Here is a 24,472-nt window from a genome sequence, read left to right on the forward strand (position 1 = left end):
GGTGCATTAATATTTATAACTGTCATATCCTCTTATTGGACTGTCCCCTTTATTATTATATAGTGTTCTTTTTTATCTCTTACCAGCCCTTGTTTTAAAGTCTATTTTGTCTAATAAGAGTATAGCTACTCTGCCTTTCTTTCAACATCCATTTGCAAGGTAACTATTTCCCCATCCTCTCACTTTCAATCTGCTGCTGTCCTTAAGGCTGAAATGAACCTGTTTAGGTAGCAGATAAATGGGTCTTTTTTTTTTTTTTAATAAATTCTGTCATCCTATGACTTTTGATTGGAGCGTTTAGTCCATTTACATTCAAAGTAATTTTGATAGTTATGTATTTACTGCCATTTTGTTACTTGTTTCACGGTTATGTCTAGTTTTTCTCTAATCCTTTCTTCTCTTGCTCTCTTTCATGGTTTGCTGATTTTCTTTAGTGATACACTTGGATTCCTTTTTCTCTATTCTTTGCTTATCTATTACTGGTATTTAATTTGTGGTTACCATTAGGTTTGTATAACATTTTCTGTATATAGCAGTCTATATTAAGTTGATGGTCACTTAAGTTTGGACCCATTCTTGATTCCTTTCTTTATACATTTTATGTATCTGGCTTCATATTTTACATTCTTTTGTGATCCCCTTTTTTACAGATACACTCATTTTTCATACACTCATCTATAGACTCAGAGTCCCATTTAATATTTTTTGTAGAGCTGGTTTAGCAGTCATGAACTCTATCTCTCCTTCTATTCTGGATGATAGATTTGCTGTATAGAGTATTCTTGGCTACAGATTCTTCCCTTTTAGCACTTTAGAAACTTAGCACATCAGAAACTTTGTAGGTCAGAAGAGAATGGCATAATATATTTAAAGTTTCTGATGAAAAATTCACCAATACCCTTATGCGGTTTCTTAGTTTGCAACCGTCTTGTCTTCTCTTGCTGCTTTTAACATTTTCTTTATCACGACTTTTTGCCATTTTAATTACTGTATGTCTTGGTATGGGACCTCCTTGGGTTGAGTTTCTGGGAGGATCTCTGTGCCACCTGGATCTGGATATCCATTTCCTTCCCAGATTAAGTTTTCAGTTATTATTTCTTCAAATAAAATTTCTGCCCCCTTTTCTCTTTTTCTGGAATCCCCATAATGTGAATGTTATTATGCTTGATAGTTACTGAATTCCCTAAGACTATCCCCAATTTGCATACATTTTTCTTCTCTCATTCATACAGCTTGGTTACTTTCCATTATTCTGTCTTCTAAATCATTAATTTGTCCCTGTATTTCATCTATCCTCTTTATTTATTCCATCAAGTGCATTTTAAATTTCATATATTGTGTTCTTCATCGCTGATAGGTTCTTTTCCATCTCTTTGTTAAGGGTCTCCCTGATGTCCTTTACTCTTTCTCTAAGTCCAGTATCTTTATGATCAAGACTTTAGGTTCTCTATGAGGCATATTACTTACATTCGTTTTACTTGGGTCTCCTGCTGTGGTATGGTTCTATTCTTTCCCTTGGGACATATTTCTCTGTCTCATTTTGTCTACCAGTCTGTGTCTCTGTGTTAGGAAAGTCAGCTATGTCTGTTGCTCTTGAAGGTAATACTTTACGATTAAGAGGTTCTGTAGGGCTTTGCAGTACAATGCCCCCTGTTCCCCAAGACCTGGCAGTTCAGGGGGTGTCTCCTATGTGTGTTTTGTGTGTCCTGTTGTGTTCCTGCCCCTTTTTCCTTCAGTCCAGTTTTCTTCAGTGGCTCTTTGCCTGCTGTGGGCAGTGTTTTGTCCCCAGCAGGAGTGGGGTGCACTGGTTGGCCTGCTAAGTAAGACCTGGAGCCTCTACTGTCGGGCCTGGGTCAGCCTAAGCAGAACTGCAGAGTGCTTGGGGGGGGGGGGCACGTACTTTTAAGAAAATACGCCTCATCAAATCTATCTATGAAAGACCCACAGCAAATATCATCCTCAATGGGAAAAAGCTTGCAGCCTTCCCGTTGAGATCAGGAACAAGACAAGGATGCCCACTTTCACCACTCTTGTTCAACATAGTATTAGAAGTCCTAGCAACAGCAATCAGACAACAGAGAGAAATAAAAGGTATCCAAATTGGTAATGAAGAAGTCAAACTCTCTCTCTTCGCAGATGACATGATTCTTTATATGGAAAACCCAAAAGACTCCACCCCCAAACTACTAGAACTCATACAGCAATTCAGCAGCGTGGCAGGATACAAAGTCAATGTGCAGAAATCAGTGGCTTTCTTATACACTAACAATGAAAATACAGAAAGGGAAATTAGAGAATCGATTCCATTTACTATAGCACCAAGAACCATAAGATACCTGGGAATAAACCTAACTAAAGAGGTAAAGGATCTATACTTGAGGAACTATAGAACACTCATGAAAGAAATTGAAGAAGACACAAAAAGATGGAAGACCATTCCATGCTCTTGGATCGGAAGAATAAACATTGTTAAAATGTCTATACTGCCTAGAGCAATCTATACTTTTAATGCTATTCCGATCAAAATTCCACCGGCATTCTTCAAAGAGCTGGATCAAATAATCCTAAAATTTGTATGGAATCAGAAGAAACCCCGAATCGCTAAGGAAATGTTGAAAAACAAAAATAAAGCTGGCGGCATCACCTTACCTGATTTCAAGCTTTATTACAAAGCTGTGATCACCAAGACAGCATGGTACTGGCATAAAAACAGACACATAGACCAGTGGAACAGAGTAGAGAGCCCTGATATGGACCCTCAACTCTATGGTCAATTAATCTTCGACAAAACAGGAAAAAATATACAGTGGAAAAAAGACAGTCTCTTCAATAAATGGTGCTGGGAAAACTGGACATCTATATGTAGAAGAATGCAACTCGACCATTCTCTTACACCGTACACAAAGATCAACTCAAAATGGATAAAAGACCTCAACGTGAGACAGGAATCTATCAGAATCTTAGAGGAGAACATAGGCAGTAATCTCTTCGATATCAGCCACAGCAACTTCTTTCAAGATACGTCTCCAAAGGCAAAGGAAACAAAAGCGAAAATAAACTTCTGGGACTTCATCAAAATCAAAAGCTTCTGCACAGCAAAGGAAACAGTCAAAAAAACAAAGAGGCAACCCACGGACTGGGAGAAGATATTTGCAAATGACAGTACAGACAAAAGGTTGATATCCAGGATCTATAATGAACTCCTCAAACTCAACCCACACGAAACAGACAAACACATCAAAAAATGGGCAGAAGATATGAACAGACACTTCTCCAATCAAGAAATACAAATGGCTATCAGACACATGAAAAAATGCTCATCATCATTAGCCCTCAGGGAGATTCAAATTAAAACCACATTGAGATATCACCTTACACCAGTTAGAATGGCCAAAATTAACAAAACAGGAAACAACATGTGTTGGAGAGGATGTGGAGAAAGGGGAACCCTCTTACACTGTTGGTGGGAATGCAAGTTGGTGCAGCCTCTTTGGAGAACAGTGTGGAGATTCCTCAAGAAATTAAAAATAGAGCTTCCCTACGACCCTGCAATTGCACTCCTGGGTATTTACCCCAAAGATACAGATGTCGTGAAAAGAAGGGCCATCTGTACCCCAATGTTTATAGCAGCAATGGCCACAGTCGCCAAACTATGGAAAGAACCAAGATGCCCTTCAACGGATGAATGGATAAGGAAGATGTGGTCCATATACACTATGGAGTATTATGCCTCCATCAGAAAGGACGAATACCCAACTTTTGTAGCAACATGGACGGGACTGGAAGAGATTATGCTGAGTGAAATCAGTCAAGCAGAGAGAGTCAATTATCATATGGTTTCACTCATTTGTGGAGCATAACCAATAGCATGGAGGACAAGGGGCGTTAGAGAGTAGTAGGGAATTTGGGTAAATTGGAAGGGGAGGTGAACCATGAGAGACTATGGACTCTGAAAAACAGTCTGAGGGGTTTGAAGTGGCGGGGGGGGTGGGAGGTTGGGGTACCAGGTGGTGGGTATTATAGAGGGCACAGCTTGCATGGAGCACTGGGTGTGGTGAAAAAATAATGAATACTGTTTTTCTGAAAATAAATAAATTGGGGGAAAAAAAAAAAAAAAAGAATGTATCCTAGGAAAAAAAAAAAAAAAAAAAAAAATGGCCAGGTATGCCTGGGTGGCTCAGTTAAGCTGTTGCCTTCGGCTCAGGTCATAATCCCAACATCTTGGATCAAGTCCCGCATCCGGTTCCTTGTTCATCAGGGAGCCTGCTTCTCTCTCTGTCTTTGCCTGCTTGTGCATTCTCTCTCTCTCTGATAAACAAATAAAATCTTTAAAAAAATAAATAAATAAATAACAATGGCCATTTAAAAAAAAAAAAAAAAAAAAGAAAATACGCCTCAGGCTTTTCTAGCACCTGTCACCATGCTTGCTACAAGGATTGATGCCCTGCAAAATACATGGGTTAGGAGTCAAGGTGTTGGCGAGGGTTGTGCAGGTCTTCTGGGGGGGGGACCCCACAGTGCTAGGACTGAAGCAAGTGTGACTAGGCGGGTGGATCTAACAAAGCACGTTGGGCAGGGCTTGGTGTAAGCAAGGTAGGTAGGGAGTGTTAGTGCCTCACTGCTTCCCAAAGATGGCATGTCTTTAAGGTAAAGGGCAGGGCTCATATGCCAGCTTCTTTTTTCTAAGAGGTCTCTCTAAGATCCCCATGTCTCTGGAGAAGCTCTGTGATGAATAAATCACTTTCCGTTCCATGTGCCCCAGGCATTTTTCAGATTGCTGATTCTCTGCTGTATCTGTTCAGGTTGTTTGGAGTGCCCCTTTAGGAGCAGGGACTCCACCTCCTGAAGTCCTCCAGGCTTTCCCAGAACTGAACCTGCAGATTTTCAGAATTCTAGGCTTTAAGTCCCATTGGTTCTAAGAACTCACAAAAATGACCTCTCTTACTTTCAAAGCCAAATGTTTTGGGGGTTCGTTGTCATCCCCATGCGGGGTTTCTGGTGTGATCGTGTTTCTCACCACTCACTGTACTCCTGGCTTCCGCTCATCCAGAGACAGCCACAGTAAATTGCATCTGACCTTCTTTGATGTGGCCCTTAGGTTGTGGAGTTCATCCTGCCAGTCTCCAGGTCATTTTCTGGATCACTCATGCTGATGTGAGTGTTACCTAGCTGTATTCCTGGAACTCCTGGAACGTAAGATAGGATCCTCCTACTCCACCATCTTCACTTCTCTCCCCTTCACGTACATTTTTTTTTTAACATAATGCTATCACACACTTAATAGGTTACAGTATAGTGCAAACATCACTTTTATATGCACCGGGAAACCCCAAAATTCATTTCATTCACTTTACTGTGATTTTCACTTTATTATGGTGATCGGGAACGGAATCCACAGTGTGCCTGTATTTAGTGAACTGGATGATCTAGCTAAGGAGACAGCCCGTGTTAACGGTGCCACCTTACTTCTAGTTGGCTGCAATAAAACCTGAGAGAAGAGAAAAAGAAAGAACTGCTAAAAATAAAGAAAGAAGGTTTCCTGGGTTTAAAAAAATAAAAATGTCTCTCATTCCTGCCTTCTCCAAAAGTCTCAAATTAAGAAAGAGCTTTAAAGAGAAGATGAAACCCAGGGTGGGCTGGAAGTTCCTTTGTTAACCCATCTGAAAAACTGAGGCAGTGCCTTAGAGAACTATCTGGTAAGGAAAAAAAGGCTTTCGAGGGCTTCTAAGAATCTTAAGAAGTTGTTTCTCAGCAGCCTGATGGGAAGCCCAATGTCTTATTTCGCAAACTTGTGGTATTAATTTTGTCTAAAGAAATGGATGAAAAAGTTGATTCGTAAGAAAACCACAAATACATTTAAGTAATTTTATCATCTTGGTCTAAAGGAGAGAGAGACAATATCAAATGAAAAGTGGCCTGCGGACCCTTAACTTCTATAATGCTGAAAGCAGGCTGAAAAAACTGCTCATCTGCAAGTAAGGACTACATTTTATGGAAAGGAAGCATGATGCAGAAGACAAACTGAAGAAGCCAGGATTACTCCATGAACAATCATTCCCATAAAGTGAAACTAAGTCCCAATCAAAGAAATAGCAACAAGCTCAACTGGATTCGGAACTTCTATGAACCAGTGGCTCCTGAGTAGCTCCCATTTTCTCTCTTTTTCAGCGGAAGGGCCTACAGCAGTTAGCCTAGGCCTACAGTACTACCCTATGATAGGTGTATGAGGGACAATTACCCACTACCCTGTCTCTTTAATTCACACCAAAAAAATTACACTTGAGGAAAATACAGAAGAAACCTCATCTATACCTGAATATGACTTGGATACAGAAACCCTGGACCCTCAGCATGAGCCTGATTCTATAATGGGACAAAGTCTGGAAGTTTTAGGGGAAGGGGCTGAGTACATTTCTGCATATAAGAGAAAAGTAAATTCTTAGTCCCAGAAGAACTGTGACAGACTATATTTTCCAAAATATCCACAGAGCTCTTGATCTTTGCCACTCTATCAAGAGATGGAATCTATTTCCTCCCTTTTGAACCTGGGTGGGACTTTGTGACTGACTTTAACTGCCAGACATGAAAATTAAGTGAGCCTTCAGAGGATTCCAACCCCTAGACTTCAAGCCACAATAGCTAATGCAAAAAGTGGAACAAAACCACTTTTGTTCATAGTAATCTCTAACCAAACTGCAGATTCACAAGAAAAATATGTCATCACGGTGTGATGATGTGGAAAAATAATCTGAGAGGTCTTTTTCAGAGCTGCTGAAAGATGTGGAAAATTAAAAAGATAAAACAACCAATGGAAAAACAAAAGGAATTAATAACTCCAGAAAAAGCAAAAAATTATACCATAAAGAAAATGTAATCATAACAAAGTACTCGGCTCAGCAATGGGGAATATTTAAAGAATCGAAGAAATGAAAATACCAAAATGAATTTAAGATCATGGTATCGGTCACTAAGAAAATGAGGGGAAAGGAACATTATGAAAGATAAAGATAACTAAAATCCTCATCGTAACAGGAAGTTGATGTATATAATACCTAAAATTAAAGAATCAAGACATGTATGAACATATTATGTTTAAACTATTCAAAAAGATGGGGCGCCTGGGTGGCTCAGTGGGTTAAGCCGCTGCCTTCGGCTCAGGTCATGATCTCAGGGTCCTGGGATCGAGTCCCGCATCGGGCTCTCTGCTCAGCAGGGAGCCTGCTTCCTCCTCTCTCTCTCTGCCTGCCTCTCTGCCTACTTGTGATCTCTGTTTGTCAAATAAATAAATAAAATCGAAAAAAAAAAATTATTCAAAAAGATGGAGGTAAATATTGGGAAAGCTGCTAAAAGAAAACACAGTTGCCTCTGAAAAGTATGAATATATGTGCGTGAAGGTGGAAATGAAGAGAACTGCCTTTTAATATCATTTGAAAATTTAAACTGTATTATGATTACTTTGATAAAAGTAAATAAAAATAAATCCATACAAACTTTTTTTTTGATATACATATACTTACTATGGAAATGCTGTTGAAGAAGGAGCTAAAACTGGAGGATTCTTCCAAAACTCATCCAACAGACTCTGAATAATTTTTCCAAGATCTGAGTGCATTGTAAACTAAAATTAACAGCAATACAGAATGATCAAAAACACTTCCAGAGTCAGTCTTATTAGGATAAATGTCATTCTAAAACTTTATCTTAAATCTACTTCTGCACATCAAGAATTGAATGAGAAACAAAGGATATTGTGTCAAATGACCAGATTAGCTATCCATAACTTACAATATTTTTCTATAGACTCAATACCATAAATCAGTTGAAAATCTATTTAACCAACAACAGAGCTAAAATATTTCCACACTTTTAAAAAATAATTTGAAGGTTTAAAGGTCAATACTGAGAGTACATTTAAGTTAATAGTCCTTCACATTAATCAGTCATTTATGTATCCTAAGAACTTTAAGGCATATTTGAATTTTATCCCCTCTTAACAACTACAGAAAAATTTACTGTGAACCAAAGTTCTAACATTAACAGGTCCTCATCACAGAAAAACAAATAACCTTCAAATCAGTATTATCTTTAGATACAGTGATCTTTTTTTTTTGAAAATTCCTTACTCTAAATGAGATTTTAAATGCATTTTAGATTTGTAAAATATGTAGTAGTAAAGTAATACACCTGCTACACTACTCTGAAATAAATTATACTATATACTTGTACTCTACTATATATTATATACTATAAATTATACTATATACTTACATTGTTTACTAATGGAGAGGTAACATATACCCCTTGTTTATCCATTAAGTGATGTCGTATGGGTGGATAAACACTGATCACTGGTTTTTCCTGAGGAAATTGTGGAGGGAGCAATCTGTTAAACGTAGAACAGATGAAAAAAAGACAAGTGTTATATTACAATAGTCATAATTCTAAAACAGAGTTAAAAGCAAATTAAATTTTCATGCTTTCATCTGGATTAATTATTCACAATAGTAAGTGCTCTATTATGGTTGTTGATTGAAAATACACAAGAAGATATACTTTAGCAACAAGATTATAAAGCAATTCAATACAGTAAAATCTTAATGTAAAATATGAATACCCTGAGTTGTAAGACATTCTTCACACCATGTCAATTAATTGCTTCCAAACACAATAAAAGCCATGCAAAATCTCAGATAAAATCAGATCAAGTATCTGTATCAGGTGAACCATAGTAACCAGTCTGTCTATTGAACCACAGTTTCTGGCCATATAATTTTTTTGCGGTTTTCCTACTTATGAAATACTGCCAAGAATTATTATACCATCTATTGAATTTTTAAAGAGTAAGTAGATAAAAGCAAAAGCACTGCAATTAAAACATTGTAGGTGTCATTATGCCTTGGTTCTGTAAGGCTCTCCTGTAATTGTCCCCGTTAACACAACTCTCCCATCTGTTAATCTCATGGTTTCAAGTAAAGAACAGTAAATTCTCAATACCAAAAAAGAAAGAAAAAGAAAATATTAACATTTATGAACTGCCACAAATTTAAAATTCAGTACTGATGTCTTAAATGGATTTTACTGGCTATAGAAGTCTGATTTCTAAATCTCTCTAAACTCAGAAGAAGATGCCCCTTTAAGACTGTCTCTTTGTTTTCCGTTAGCTCAGAAAACAATTTATCCAGCAGCATTGTCAAGAAGAAAACTGGGTCCTTTTTGGCTTTTCCTACTTAGCCCTACTAGGACATTTGATGTAGATAAAACTACTTCATTCAAATAGTTAAAGATGTTAAACTAGTTTCGTAAATAAAATATAATGAATGGCCTTTGGAGCCCAAACAATCTGGGTCTGTATCCTGACTATGCTATTCACTACCTATGTGTCTGTAATTTGGCCAATTTGCAGCGCTGCTGTGAGGATTGAAAAAGCTCCTTCATCAAGATAACACAGCATAATGCTTGGCACTATTAAACATTCATACATTCACTCACTTATTCAGCTAGGATTTATAAGGCCTTCTCCATGTGGGTACTACACTAGACAAGGGAAATATGAAGAGGAATAAGCCATGGTTCTTGTCTTCAGTTAGGAGCTTCTTACCTCATTCAAACACCTACTCTAGCACCCAGCTACCTAATACAATTTGAGGTAATAACTTAATATTTTCATGCTAAAGACTAATAGTTACACTTATAGTTATATGGGTACTTCAGCAATCATTCGATCCAATCCTGTCTTTTAAATAACCTCATAACTATAACCTTTATCTTAATTTTTTTCTTTAATTAGTAGATCAAATTCAGCCTTGAACTTTCTGGTTGATATAGTTTATCTCTTGCTGAAGGCTAGAATATTTTCACTTGTTTCTGATGCAGAGGTGAATATACCTCTAATAGTTTTCCATACATGATCCCTTTGATTGTTTGTCATCATTTTCAGCCTTTCTCTTTTAGGTTACTTCTGGTGAAGACTTTAGTGCAAATCAATAAAAACAATGACAGTACTAAACACTATTATTACATCTTCTTACTGCATTTCTTCTTATATAGTTTCTTTCTTATAACCATACACTTTATAAAGATGTTTTTAAAAATTTTTGTTTCGGGGCGCCTGGGTGGCTCGGTGGGTTAAGGCCTGTGCCTTCGGCTCGGGTCGTGATCTCGGGGTCCTGGGATTGGGCCCCGCATCGGGCTCCCTGCTCGGCGGGGAGCCTGCTTCCCCCTCTCTCTCTGCCTGCTTCTCTGCCTACTTGTGATCTCTCTCTCTCTCTCTGTCAAAAAAAAAAAAAAAAAAATTTTGTTTCACAGGGCAGCTGGGTGGCTCAGTGGGTTAAGCCTCTGGCTTCAGTGGGGGTCAGGGTCCTGGGATTGAGCCCTGCATCAGGCTTTCTGCTCAGCGGGTAGCCTGCTTCCTCCTCTTTCTCTGCCTGCTTCTCTGCCTACTTGTGATCTCTGTCTGTCAAATAAATAAAATCTCTTGAAAAATTTTTTAAAATTTTTTTTGTTTCACAAAACTGTGTGACTTTGGTAAGTTATAGATACTAGAAAAAGAATATTTTAAGTAAGTTCACATTAAACAATTTACTTCTAATAACTAAGAAACAAAATAATGAAAGGATTTTTAGAAGTACTAGTACATAAAAAATATAGGATAAATTCTACTCACATATTAATATTAATGGTCAGGTTGTTCACGGTGAACGGCAACCTGTATTCCACATCTTTCTGTATTTCAGCTATACTGTAGGAAAAAATTTGAGAGAAAAATTCACTTGAAGTTATAAAACCATAAATGTTAAAGAATGTTAAATGTTTTTAGAGCCTACTAAAATGATTAATTTTAATCACCTAATCTAGATAGCCAATATAACTTACATCTTGAAGGAAAAATGACCACAGAAAGATTTATCAAATGAGGCAATAATATTCTGAGATATCCAAGTGTGTGTGTGTGTTGGGGGTAGGTGGAAGAGGGTGATAGATTCTCAGGTAAAGTGACAAAGAAAAACTCTCATATTAATGCTAGATTGATTAACTATCACTTTATCTAATTCAACATTAGTAGAAACAACTGTTATCCCTCTGGCTAATATAAGTCACCAAGACAGCTGGGCTCTGATTAGAACACTGCCACTTCCCAACTATATAGACAGATAGGGAAGTCTGGGTCTTAATACTTTAAACTGTCTTATGTCTTATGTCTGTCTTATGACAGAGACTGCTGGCTGCTTTCCAGAAACAAATAACCTCCCCTTCTTCCTAAGTGAGAAAAGTCTGATTTTACTCTGAGTTAGCAATGTTCTAGCCTTTTTTTGCAGCTAGCTGTTGCTATAGACTTAAGTTCCAGCCAATGAGATAGATACAGGGAGGCTGTGGGATAGAATTACTAGGAAAGCATCGGGGCGGGGGGGGGGGGGACGGGACTAGTATGAGTCCATTTACCTCTCCTGACTCTATCTGATAGGGGCACTTCTAATAGCCATCCTGACCATGAATGCCTCTGAGAATATTAGTCATACACTAGGGAGAGCTAAGCAGAAAGAAAGAAGTAGCTTGGGTCTTTAATGACTAAGGAATTGTCAAACTGAATATCTTTTTTGTGTGAGAAAAAAAGTCCTATCTTATTTAACTCAGTATTTTGGAAGTCTTGGCAAGTAGCCACTAAATAGAATTGCCAACTCACAGATTTCCTTGTATTTTAACATTCTACATTTAGAATTTACTTTATTGCTAATTGCAGGGATACATTATTACAATTATAATCTAGCAACCAAATCTTCTGGGGACTTACTTCAAATTCTAGTGAACATTCACAATATTTCCAAAGGGAAAAATGTTAAGTAGTATTCCCAAGTTAAGGCTGAGAAGAACCTTAATATTCAAAAAGACATGAAACTTTTTCAAGCATGAATACCATTGGAAGATCTAGTGTTACATGATAATTAACTTTTCATTTTTTTAGTTGCTTCCACTAATGCTCTATACTGACGTCCCATGGAATGGGGTTAGGATTGAGATGAAGAATATCTTCAGAATATCTTCAGAATTCTGAGAACAGACTGAAAAAGATACTCAATATTAGGACTTCTGCTGTTTTATAGAGGTTTCCCTTTGGGGTTCAGTTATGAACTAGAATACTGACAACCTCCTCAGTAGTAGGAACACTTTATAATCAATTAAATGGTTTAAGTTTTCTATTCCTTTATATTGTATTACAGCTCTAAGGTATAAATGCTTCAAGGGAAACTGGCATCCATCAGCTCTAAGCTAAACAGAACATCTTCACTATTAAAAGTTTGACCTCCTAAGTCAACCTCCCCCCAACTTCAAATTCTCCCTCTAAACCCTATACTTACGTGATCATATGCAAATTACTTAACCTAAATCTTATCTCTCAAATGGAAAATAGGGATGTTAAAAGTATCTATCTATCTAAAACAGTTGTTAGATTAAATGAGAGAATGCTCATAAAGCCCACCCCAAAATACCACAATTGTTCAATACATGTTAGCTATTATCAAATATGCATTTTGAACATGCACCTAGGTTGGAGCTGTCTAAATGTGTAGTATCCAAGTTTTAATTCCATTTTTTAGTGTATTTTTATAGCAAACAAATTCAAGTGAATTTGATTAAAGTAATTTTTACTTAAATTATTGGCGAGGAGTTTTTCATTGTCTCTACAATTAGAATGTTGACATTAAGTTTTGACAAGCTTCCTTCACAAATGAGGTACAATAAATAACTGAAAGCAATACTTGTAATATTAGTGAGGTGAACTATCATTAACAAATTCCAGTATAGGCTTAGTGATGGCAATTGTGGGAGTTCAGGCCATGCTACTGACAAATATGGCACTTCAGCATCTTGAATATGTTTAGCGGAAGGAGTCTGAGAAAAGAGAAGCAGGAAGGCTACTCTAACCTCCTCCCTGCCTCATACTTCTTCCCTGAAAGAGAATATAAAAATCCTCATGTGAAATATGCCATCCTCATACCAAGAGGAAAGTAGCATCTTTATCTCAAACACAAAGAGACACCAAAAAGAATACTAACAACCTTGCTTACCTGCCCCCATACACTCTTGATTATTACAATTACCTCATATTCCTTAACCCATCATATTCTTCCATGCCTGCACACTTTTCATCAAACCTAGCATAAAAAACTCAGGTCTATTTCTTTGTATCTTTGCTTCCTTATTAAGTCATTCATCTCACGTAAAACTTACATTAAATAAAGCTTGTATGCTTTTCTCCTATTAATCTGTCAGTTCGCTTAATTAAAACAAGAACCATTCCCTGAATATTCACAATGTGATTTCGGATTTTTTACTATTTTAAATAACTTTTTAAAAAACTTATTCTAAGTGCCCCTGGGTAGCTCCATTAGTTAAGCATCTAACTCTTAATTTTGGCTCAGGTCAAGCCCCAGATCAGGCTCAGCACTGAGAGAGGAGATTCTCTCTCTCCCTCTCCTTCTGCCTACAACCACCCACCCCGCACCCCACCACTCACAGGCTCCCTAATAAAATCTGGGGGAAGAAAAACAACAAAAAACCTTATCTAAAAATGATTCACTCCCATGGGGCAGGCGGGGAACAAGCAAAGAGGATATAAAAATCACATAGAAAGCCATATACCCAAGATAACCTCTAACACAATGGTATATAACCTAATCTTTCTATATTCACAGCCTTATAGAAAACAAAATGCAACTGAACTGTCTACACAATCTATAACTTGCTCTTTTCTGAATCAGTAAATTGTTTTTACATTGTCTTTTTTAAATGGCTATAAACAATATTTTACTACATTGTTTAACCTATTCTCTACAATTATTGAGACTGTTTCCAATTTCTACTATTATAAATTATGCTTTAACATTCTTTGCAGCCTTATCTTTGAGCTGACAGAAGTGTTTTGGATGTAAATACACACATAAATTTTATTTATTTATTTTTTTTAAAGATTTTATTTATTTATTTGACAGAGAGAGATCACAAGTAGATGGAGAGGCAGGCAGAGAGAGAGAGAGGGAAGCAGACTCCCTGCTGAGCAGAGAGCCCGATGCAGGACTCGATCCCAGGACCCTGAGATCATGACCTGAGCTGAAGGCAGCGGCTTAACCCACTGAGCCACCCAGGCACCCCACACATAAATGTTAAAGTAATACTGTAATCACACTATAAGAGCAAATTTGAATGACCTTCCATTAATACTTTTATGTTCTAGGTTCTCTAAGAGAAGTGAATTACTATGATATTGCTTCATTGACTCTGAATAGGTCTGGGATTAAAGAAAGCTGAAACAACGGATAACTGTTAGTCAAATGTGTGATTAATTGGCATCATTTCTTTGATAGTCCTTGAAAGTATAAACAAATAGACCCCGAGATGCCACAGAAGCACTAGTTATGGTTAAGAGATTCCTTTTGTAGTACAATCACTTATCTTCAACTACACACTTTGTGTCAACTTAAATTTCATAAGAAAGACTTGGTTCAACTAAGCAGCTACCAAATATCCGCCATCTTGCAAGGAAACATAAACACAGAAATATGTGTGGTCTTTGAAGGGGCACATAGCAAGAAGAAACAACTAAATGACTAAAAAGGGTCTATTCAAGATACTGATAGCGTGCATTTCTCAGTGTTGGGTAAATCAAGGAAAGTTTATAGGTGAACCTTGCAAAAAAAGGACTCAGATGCTTCAGTAAAGATGGTAGATTGAGATTAAGCAATTTCCCTTTCCCTCCTAAATCTCTAGGAAACATCACAAAAGACGAAACAAACAAATATGTAACAGTGCTGGAAAGCAAAGAGTAAAGCAGACAAACTCTGAGGAATTCCTATATGATAAAAAAGATGGGATTAGATTTAAGGAAAAGGGTGATAATAAGGAAAAAAGAAGGAAAGAAAAAAAAAAGTAAATACAGGAACTGATGACAAGCTAAAAGTAAAACCAACACAAAGTAGGAGCAGAATGAAGGTCTCCCAAGCCTTTAAAGAAAGTCAATGCACACCAAGAGTATGGACGGCTGGGGGGAAGCATTTCTAGCGGTAATGAATGGGAAGATGTGTGCAACAGGTAGGATAGAGCACTCTCCTCTTTTCCTTCCTTGTTCCAACCAGTAGGTGGCACTAATATCTGTACCCAAAGCAGCCTCAAAAGTGGCAGGGCTTTAGGAAGCTACTGACTTGCACAGAGCCTCTATTTCCAGAAGACTACTATCAGCTTATCTCATATTGGAGCAAATCGTTCTTTTTCATTCATCACCAGAGGCAGACTATAATAAACAGAGATAAATATCCACCAACATGTCAACAAGGAATCTCAAACATAGAAATAAACACATCAAAGAGGTGTAAACAAAGCAAAACGAAGCAAGGCAGCCACTAAACTCAAAAAGCCCAAAACACAAAAGTTAATTGAGCAAACAGAAGACTCCAAATTTGTGTAATATCCTCAGAGAAACAAAAGAACGCTTGCATTCACACACAGACAATGCAATTGATATGAAAATGAAAAAATAAGACACTGGAAATTTAAAATAAATAGCTCAAATCAATGGTTTGGTGCTGTTTGGAAAAGGTTTCATACTATACATTCTTTTCTTGAAGAATATGGATGCATTTTAGCTTATTAAAGGCTCTGGGAAATTCTAAAGCACATGATTTTTTGTTTTTTCAATCTGTTTGACATGGACCACATATTTCACAGTATTCTTTGAACAGTGTTGTGTGGAACACAGGACAATGAAACAGATGTGCAAAGAGCTATAGGAACACAAATGAAAGCACCTAACTGCAACAAGGGTAGGGGTGGTGGCGTATTCCAGGAAATAAAATAATATCTGAACTACATTTAAAATTCAAGTAAGAATTAACATGCAGGAAAGAGAATCAGCAAAACGAAGCAGACATTCTAGATAAAAGAAACACCATAGGAAAAATTTCATATATGAAATAATGTTGCATCTCTAAAGTCTCCATATCCTGTGCCATTAAAAACTTCCTATCTTCACGGTCCCTTTAAAAAGAAAAACAGAGGGCCAAAATGGAGACACTTGGGCCAAGTCACCACAAAGGAGCTTAATACCTAACTTAACTGCAACCTCCTTAGAACTGTAGTCTTAACCAGTCAGTTAGTTCAGGAATTTTCTGAACAGCATTAAAAGAGATGATCTGTCACATGGGCCTTCTCCATCCTCTGCCCCCAGATAACACCCCACCTAATTAGACCCCCTGACCTTTACCCCTAGGGAAAGGTGCCCTTGGCTGGTAGAATCCTTTCTTTTATTTTGCTAGTAACTTCTGTGCTCCACCATTCGTCCTAATAAAACTCCTACATTCTGTACAACTACTGGGAGCTCTCACTACTAGCTAGATGGGATGCTGCCCAATTCATGAGTCATTTAATGAAGCCAACTACCTTTTCAAAATTTACTTGGGCTTTGATTTTTAACAGATGTGGTGGCAGCAAAAGGATCTGAAGTGAACTTCTAAAGACCTTTGGGGATAAAGGGAAATAGAGGCCTGGCACTCTGTGAACCCTTCCAAGTTCACTATCTTGCCATTCATTTCCAAGGACCCTTGGTGAGCAGCTCTGGGTTTTGAGCTCAACTTTCTTTGCATTTGAGTTTGGGTCTAACTGGTTTTCCAGTCCAGGGTTAAGGAATCAGTCTACATGGTCCAGGGTTAAGGAATCAGCAGCCTAGACGAGGCTCTAACAGAGCTGCAGTCCTTAGCCCTTGGTGCAGTCTACAGTTCCACACTGGAATCCCTTCTCCAATTATAGTCTGCAGTTCTCGCTGACTGACATTTGCTGGTTTAGTTCTTTCCCCAGTTCCAGTCTAGAGCCTCCATCTACTAAAGTCTGCTGCTCAGCCTACATTGGGAACTGCTGGTGGCCACTGGCTGGAGTTGGACTGGGTCTGACTTAAGAACCAGACTGGGTGTGGGAATAGACTCGGTCCGATGTGAGCTGGACTGGGTCCAGTAGGAGACTTGTGGTATTGTTTTCTGTTTGTTTGTTTTTATTTTATTTACTGACAGAGATCACAAGTAGGCAGAGAGGCAGGTAGGCATAGAAAGAGAAGGGGAAGCAGGCTCTCTGCTCAGCCCACCAATGTGGGGCTGATCCCAGGACCCAGAGATCATGACCTGAGCTGAAGGCAGAGGCTTAACCAACTGAGCCACCCAGGGGCCCTGACCTGTGGTATTGTAAAGACTAATTGATAATGGGAGTCTCAGAAGCCAGAAATAAGGCTGCAAACACTGGTAGATATGGGTCAAGCATTTAAATTCAAAGGCTATTAGAGCACTCGCCATCTCTGCAAAACCTCTGGGATAAAATAAGCTGGTTACATTAATGGGTTAGATTGACACTAGGTCACCTACCAGCCTCAAGACAATTTCTGTGCAGTGAGGTACACTGCAAAACACCTCACAATTCCCAACATCATTTCATGTCCCCCTTAGGTATTAGCTTGATTCTGAGAAACCCAGAGGCCTAGCTAAAAAAAAAAAAAAAAAAAAAAAAATGGGGGAGGGCGGATTCCCCATATCCAGAGTTGAACAGGCCAACTTCTGGCATACCTGCTTACTTTATGTCTAAAAACTGTAGTCCCAGAAGTCATGAATTTTTAGTTAAATCACAAGATCTTACTAAAATCAACCTAGGATTACAATGGCTATTATGATCAATGCTCCAATTAGATAAATGATTTAATAAGTACACTTGAAAGCAAGGGTTCTTAAACAGAATGGCATACCTATTTTATTTGGTATGCAGGAACCACCAAAAGGTTTCAAAATTCCAAAGTTTCATTGATTCACTGCAAAAGGACAATGAAAAAGAAAGGTACCTAGAACAGAAGACTCAGACTAACATATAAGACTGCATTAATTGCTTCTGCTCTCTTCTTTTATTTGAGTACTCTTTCTAGTAATCCTCTATCTGAATCATCTTTTGATTCTGAAGAAATTATTAGTTACCACTGAGATAAAGACCACCACAGGCTACAGGCAATCCCCTATAGGTATCTTTCACTCCTCAGTTAAAGGCCAAACTAACAGCTATAGTTAAATGATTTTTTAAACCCACAGAGGATTCTCAAAAGGTCTTGTAAATAAATTACCTCCTGAGCCCAATACAGAGGGAAAAAAAAATAAGATATTCCCTTCCTTTCTAAACCAGAACTATTGATTATTAATTCTCTGTCTCCCCAGTACAGCTACTCCCTTCTTGATTGTCTTGTTTTATGTCCTAAGAATTTGGCTTGGCTTTCAGGTTGTGTTTGACTAAATTTGTTGAGTGACTCTAGATCTGGTAAAGATCTTATCTTTTGCACCCTCTCCGAGGATGCTGCTAGGGTCTCTGAGATTGTTTAAAACCTCCAGAAATATTTACTGGATGTCCTAGCTAAATCCTGATGAGATACTTGAGAGGATTTATTAATTCTGTAATCAGAAATGTGGCTAAATTCAGGGTGCCTGGGTGGCTCAGTTGTTAAGTATCTGCCTTCAGCTCAGGTCACGTTCCCAGGGTCCTGGGGTCAAGCCCCACACTGGGGTCCCTGCTAAGCGGGGAGTCTGCTTCTCCCTCTCCCTCTTTCCTCCTCGCCCCTCACTGCTGCTCACTCTTTTCTCTCTCATACTGTCTCTCTCTCAAATAAATGAAATCCTAAAAAGAAAAAAAGAAGGAAAGGGAGGAAGGAAGGAAGGAAGGAAAGAAGAAAGGAATATGGCCAAATTTAGAAGCTGATAGTCAGAGCCTGAAAATAATTTTTTTTTTCTTTTTTTGAGACTTCTCCCCTAAGCTAAATGTACCCAGATGGGCGAAAACACATAGGTGGATAGGTGTGAGTGTCCTTTGATATCATTTAGGTGGCAACTTAATTCTTTGAGGAATTAAAAACAGCTACATCTGTTTTGTAAATATGTTATCACCTTAGATATGTCAGAATGTAGAAAATCAAAAAGACAAGAAATAACAAGTACTGGTGAGGATATGGAGAAAAAGGAACCCTCATGCACTATTAGTGGGAACGTAAACTGATACAATCACTGTGGAAAACAGTGTGGAAGTTCCTCAAAAAAGTAAAAATAGGAATCCTATTTGATCCAGTAATTCCAAGACTAGGTATTTATCCAAAGAAAACAAAAAACTAATTTGAAAAGATACATGCACCTCATTTACAGTAGCCAAGCTATGGAAGCAACCTAGGTGTCCATCGATAGATGGATGGATAAGATATGGTACCATATGCGATGGAATATTACTCACCCATAAAAAGGATTAGCTCTTGCCATTTGAGACAACATGGATGGACCAAGAAGGTATTATGATAAATGAAGTAAATCAAATTGAAAAAAATAAATGACATATGATTTCACTCATATGTAAATCTAAAAAAACAAATGAATAAAGATACAAAAAACAGAACCAGCTGCCAGATGGAAGGAGGGTAGGGGTATGCATAAAATACATGAAGGGGAGTGGGAGATTCAGGCTTTCAGTTACCGAATGACTAAGTCATGGGAATAAAAGGCACAACATAGGAAATACTGTCAATGATACTGTAATAAGTGTTATATGGCAAGAAATGGTTAGTTTCACTTATAATGAGCATAAGGTACAGAAAGCTGAATCATCACGTTGTAGACTTGAAACTAATATAACAGTGTGTGTCAACTACACTAAAAAAATTTTTTTAAGTATGAGTTCAGACTTTCATATTACATTAAAACTTAGCCCTAAAATTAAAAAACAATATGGAAAAACTTAGATGTATTTTCTTTTATAACTAGTGAGTTTTGTGTTTTCATACCTAATTCATGACAGCAATTTAAAGCTATAAGCTATGGGATCTGTCTCAGCATCTGTATGTTTACATGAGCCTCTTTCTATATATAATAAATGTATAGTATGTTCTACCACCAGATGGTGTTCTTAAAATTAATTTGTAAATTTAGTTGGCTTAAAGATCTATTAAATTGGCTTAAGGAAAATTAACTGCTTATACAAATTAAATTCTCAGAAATATAACAAAAACACCCACATGTTTTTCAAGTACTGGGATAATCTTCTAGTAAATTAAAGCTAGTTTAAATTCATTGGTTTAATTAAAGCAGGTTTGTCTCTAGAGTTATCAATATTGAATATAATGGAGATAAATTTCACTCTACCTGATTTAATTACATCAGTTATAATTTGTCAGCAAAAATACCTTAGAATCATGGCTGATTTTGTCTAATGTTTCATAAAGTTTTGTAAGTAATCTAAACATGATTGTTTGGGAAAATGATTTAGATGTAAGTGGGATATAGAAATTTACAGATAAGCTTTTTAGCAATTATACTTTATGGAATATGGGTGCTTAAAAAAGTTTCCAAATCTCTTTTGCTTGAAAATTTAGGAGTCTTGCTAAATTAAATTAAATGATGGAAATGTGGGCGCCTGAGTAGCTCAGTGCCTTCAGCTCAGGCCATGATCCCACAGCCTCACATCATGCTCTTGGTATGGCGGGGAGCCTGCTTCTTCCTCTGACCCCCCCCCCAACCTTGTGCTCTCTCATACTCTCTCAAATAATTACAGTAATATGAAAAATAAAATATTTAAATAATGTAAATGTATTGAATATTCAGATTATTTCCAAGTAAGGTAAAATACTGTTATTGAACATAGGCTTATTTACTTTTGGTTTATTACAAAGAAACTAAAAGATATTTAGGTATGCTAATTCCACACTGGAAAACTGAAAAAAGCATATATTTCTAGAAATTATGAAGTGTATTCATAATTTGCCAATCTAAAAAATGCTGGTAAGCATTTTTCATTCATCATTTCATCATCTCATTTGTTACTTCTTAGTTTTCACTAGAAATGAAGATTTCTAAGGGCTAAGAATTCTAATGAATGTTATTACAACTCCTACAAACAAAGGAAACATCTTTGTATATGAAGAAAGTAAAATGTAATATGAAGAAAGTGTTTTTGGTATGAGAAGGAATAAGGAATGGAGATGCATTTTCTCATTGAAGGAAAAAATGGTAACTTTGTCCTAAAGTGAAGCTGTAATTGTTTAAAGAAAAAGAAGAGGACAAAATCTGAACATGAAAAACAAAAATGAACTTTTAAAGTTTGTGAAAAAGGTATCTTCAGAAAGGTCAGGACTAAGATTAAAATGAGTAAGTTTTAATACCAAAAACAAGTTGGTACAAAAGTAGAATTTTATTTTCTCTGTTAAAATGTCAAAGGCTCTTTTGGGGACTTTGGATCTGCTTTTGATAATAGATTGTTAAAGTATCTTTACCTTTTAAATACTAAGTTTCATAATGATCTGTGATCTATATTTAAGCAAACTTTAAAAACTTTATTTATTTATTTATTTTGGGGGGGATATTTTTGACAAAGTTCCCAAAACCAAATTCTAAATGAAGTCTTTTTGACCGGTAAGAAATTTTGGAGTGCTTCCAAAAGTGTCCCTGGAACATTCCAAAAAACCCTGTTCAACTAATTAGACTTATCTGATGTATTAAATGACATAGGAAGCATCATCAAGTAAGAAATAATACTATGTCTTCTTCATATTGTATTTGTAAGATTGTGGCATATGTGCATAAAGTTCATTTCACTTCTACAAAAACTGGCCCCTCATTGTCAGATTTCTGCCATCCTAATGTCCTTGTAACTAAAGTCCGCTCTTGAATCAGAGAAATTAAGATGAGTCAGCAATGGCTGTAAGACAAATGAACAGTTGGGGCTATGGGAAACCAAAGATGGCTGATTTGTAATTTCCAACTTCCAGACAAATCCCATTTTTCGGTTTTTGTATTCCTTCACTTACCATAGTGCACTTAAGATGACTAAAATGATGAACTAACACTGATGGCGAGATTTCTACCTGTCAGGACCATAATCCTGGAAAAATAATTTTGTACCAAGAGGCCTCAGATCTCCTCTCTCTGGACCCTTCGAACACCTGCCGCTGGGCTGCATTAAACTGTCTCTTAGTGTGGGTTATCAATATGTTCTTGTTACTGCGTTTTCCGAATGGACTGAGGCCTTCCCCTGTTGCAAAGCTAATGTCCTCCCAGTGGCAAAGAAAAAGACAATGTTTCCCGGTTAGGGTATACCTTCCACAATATCCAGTCAGTGATCAAGGCACCCACTTTTCTGGAAGAAATTTTCAAGCTTCATGAAAAGTCTGCAAACTTCTTGGAATTATCACAATCTCTATCACCCTCAACCAGACAAGGTCAAGAAAACTAATGAGATTCTTAAAATTTCCCAACTTGAAACTACTGGGCCTCCCTGACCTAACATATTGCCTTTGATACTGTGGACTAATCAGATTACCCCATTTGGAAAAAAAAAAACGGAACAAACTTAATCCACACAAGATAGTCACAGGCAGACCAGTATCTATTGGCTGATCCTGTGTCTCATGCTAATATGACCAAAAACTACAAGTGTCTAATGTCTCATGCTCAAGCCCATCAACAACAGGGTAGAAAATCCTTTCCAGATCCCAATTCACTGGTTATAGTCTAGGGCCTGGTGACTGAGTATTCTGAAAACAGTATCAGAGGAAGACAGCACTTAAGTGTTGGATCCTTACTAAGTGCTCCAGACCACTGCTACAAACTAGAAGATGCTGGAGACCTCTGGATCAAATTGCCAAGGAAGTAGCTGACACTGAAGTAGACTACTTCTAAAATTACAACACAACAAATCAAGGCTTCATACTTTAACTAAACATGAAACCATGAAACCCTTCTCCTTTTTGTACCTTTACTCTGGTATTTGCCTGCAAAGATAACACCCTCATCTGTATCTCCCTGGCCACTGCTAAGGGAGTAATCTCTGGAACTTAGAGTCAACTTTTATTGCAGGCTAGGAAAAAAATCTAACCGTGCTCCTAACTTTTCACAAGCAAAATAAGACATTTCAATGGCCGACTCTCCTGAGTTTACACTGTTGAGTTAGAAAGGACCTACCAGGAGGCTTTCATGATTCAGCGTTCACTCCTTTTGGCAGGTCCCTACCACCCTGGCTGGGGATACATATAAATGAGCTTATGATCAGGAACTTCTTAATTCCTGAAATTATAGAATCCACTGTTAAAGCAATAGCTTCCCCGTAGAAACCCTTACATCTCTGGCCAAAGTTCCCCGCCCCACCCCCAAAGTTCTTGACAATAGGATAGCTCATGATTATCTTTTAGCTGAGTAAGGTTATCTGCTATGAACATCACCTGCTGTCTGCTTGTGGACTAATACTTCTGGGGTAGTTGAAACTCGATTATATAAAATCACCGAGCAAATCACTTGCCTTGAGTGACTCCTTCAACAAGGTCTTTCTTTGACTGGTTTGGGTCTTAGGGACAATAGCTCCAAAGTGCACTCGAAAAACTGGGAATTACCCTGTTTACAGTTATCATAAAAATCTCCCTAGTGAAGGGGAACCCTCCTACACTGTTGATGGGAATGCAAGCTGGTGCAACCACTCTGGAAAACAGCATGGAGGTTCCTCAAAATGTTGAAAACAGAACTGCCCTATGACCCAGCAATTGCACTACTGGGTATTTACCCTAAAGATACAAACGTAGTGATCCAAAGGGGCACGTGCACCCGAATGTTTATAGCAGCAATGTCCACAATAGCCAAACTATGGAAAGAACCTAGATGTCCATCAACAGATGAATGGATAAAGATGTGGTATATATACACAATGGAATACTATGCAGCCATCAAAAGAAACAAAATCTTGCCATTTGCGACAACATGGATGGAACTAGAGCGTATCATGCTTAGCGAAATAAGTCAAGCGGAGAAAGACAACTATCATATGACCTCCCTGATATGAGGAAGTGGTGATGCAACATGGGGGCTTAAGTGGGTAGGAGAAGAATCCATGAAACAAGATGGGATAGGGAGGGAGACAAACCATAAGTGACTCTTAATCTCACGAAACAAACTGTGGGTTGCTGGGGGGAGGGGGGTTGGAAGAAGGGGGGTAGGGTTATGGACATTGGGGAGGGTATGTGCTTTTGGGTAAATTGGAAGGGGAGGTGAACCATGAGAGACTATGGACTCTGAAAAACAATCTGAGGGGTTTGAAGTGGCAGGGGGGTGGGAGGTTGGGGTACCAGGTGGTGGGTATTATAGAGGGCACGGCTTGCATGGAGCACTGGGTGTGGTGAAAAAATAATGAATACTGTTTTTCTGAAAATAAATAAATTGGAAAAAAATATATACATAAAAAAAAACTCCCTAGTGCACCGTATCCTTTCAAAAGCTTTAAATGTGTATTTGCAGCTGCTGACTACCAAGCACCGTATCCTTTCAAAAGCTTTAAATGTGTATTTGCAGCTGCTGACTACCAAGCAGATGATCTCCAAGACCAGAACCTCAGAGTCAAAGTGATGAGAATAACCCACTCCTGTGACCTGTGAACACTATAGGCAGAT

At 37.7% G+C, this 24,472-nt stretch overlaps 1 protein-coding gene across 2 annotated transcripts in view; it reads right to left on the reverse strand.

Moving 5' to 3' along the window:
• Positions 1-24,472, reverse strand: part of VPS37A (VPS37A subunit of ESCRT-I) — a 55,482-nt gene that overhangs the window by 22,448 nt on the left and 8,562 nt on the right. For both annotated transcript variants that reach the window (XM_044225508.1, XM_044225509.1), the window contains exons 2-4: positions 10,664-10,738; positions 8,269-8,383; positions 7,518-7,618 (exon numbers count right to left, since the gene is read on the reverse strand). In XM_044225508.1, the coding sequence (XP_044081443.1) occupies positions 7,518-7,618; positions 8,269-8,383; positions 10,664-10,738 (291 nt within the window). The remainder of the gene's footprint in view (positions 1-7,517; positions 7,619-8,268; positions 8,384-10,663; positions 10,739-24,472) is intronic.

The sequence above is a fragment of the Neovison vison genome, chromosome 11 (genome assembly GCF_020171115.1).
Source record: "Neovison vison isolate M4711 chromosome 11, ASM_NN_V1, whole genome shotgun sequence".
NCBI lineage: Eukaryota > Metazoa > Chordata > Mammalia > Carnivora > Mustelidae > Neogale > Neogale vison.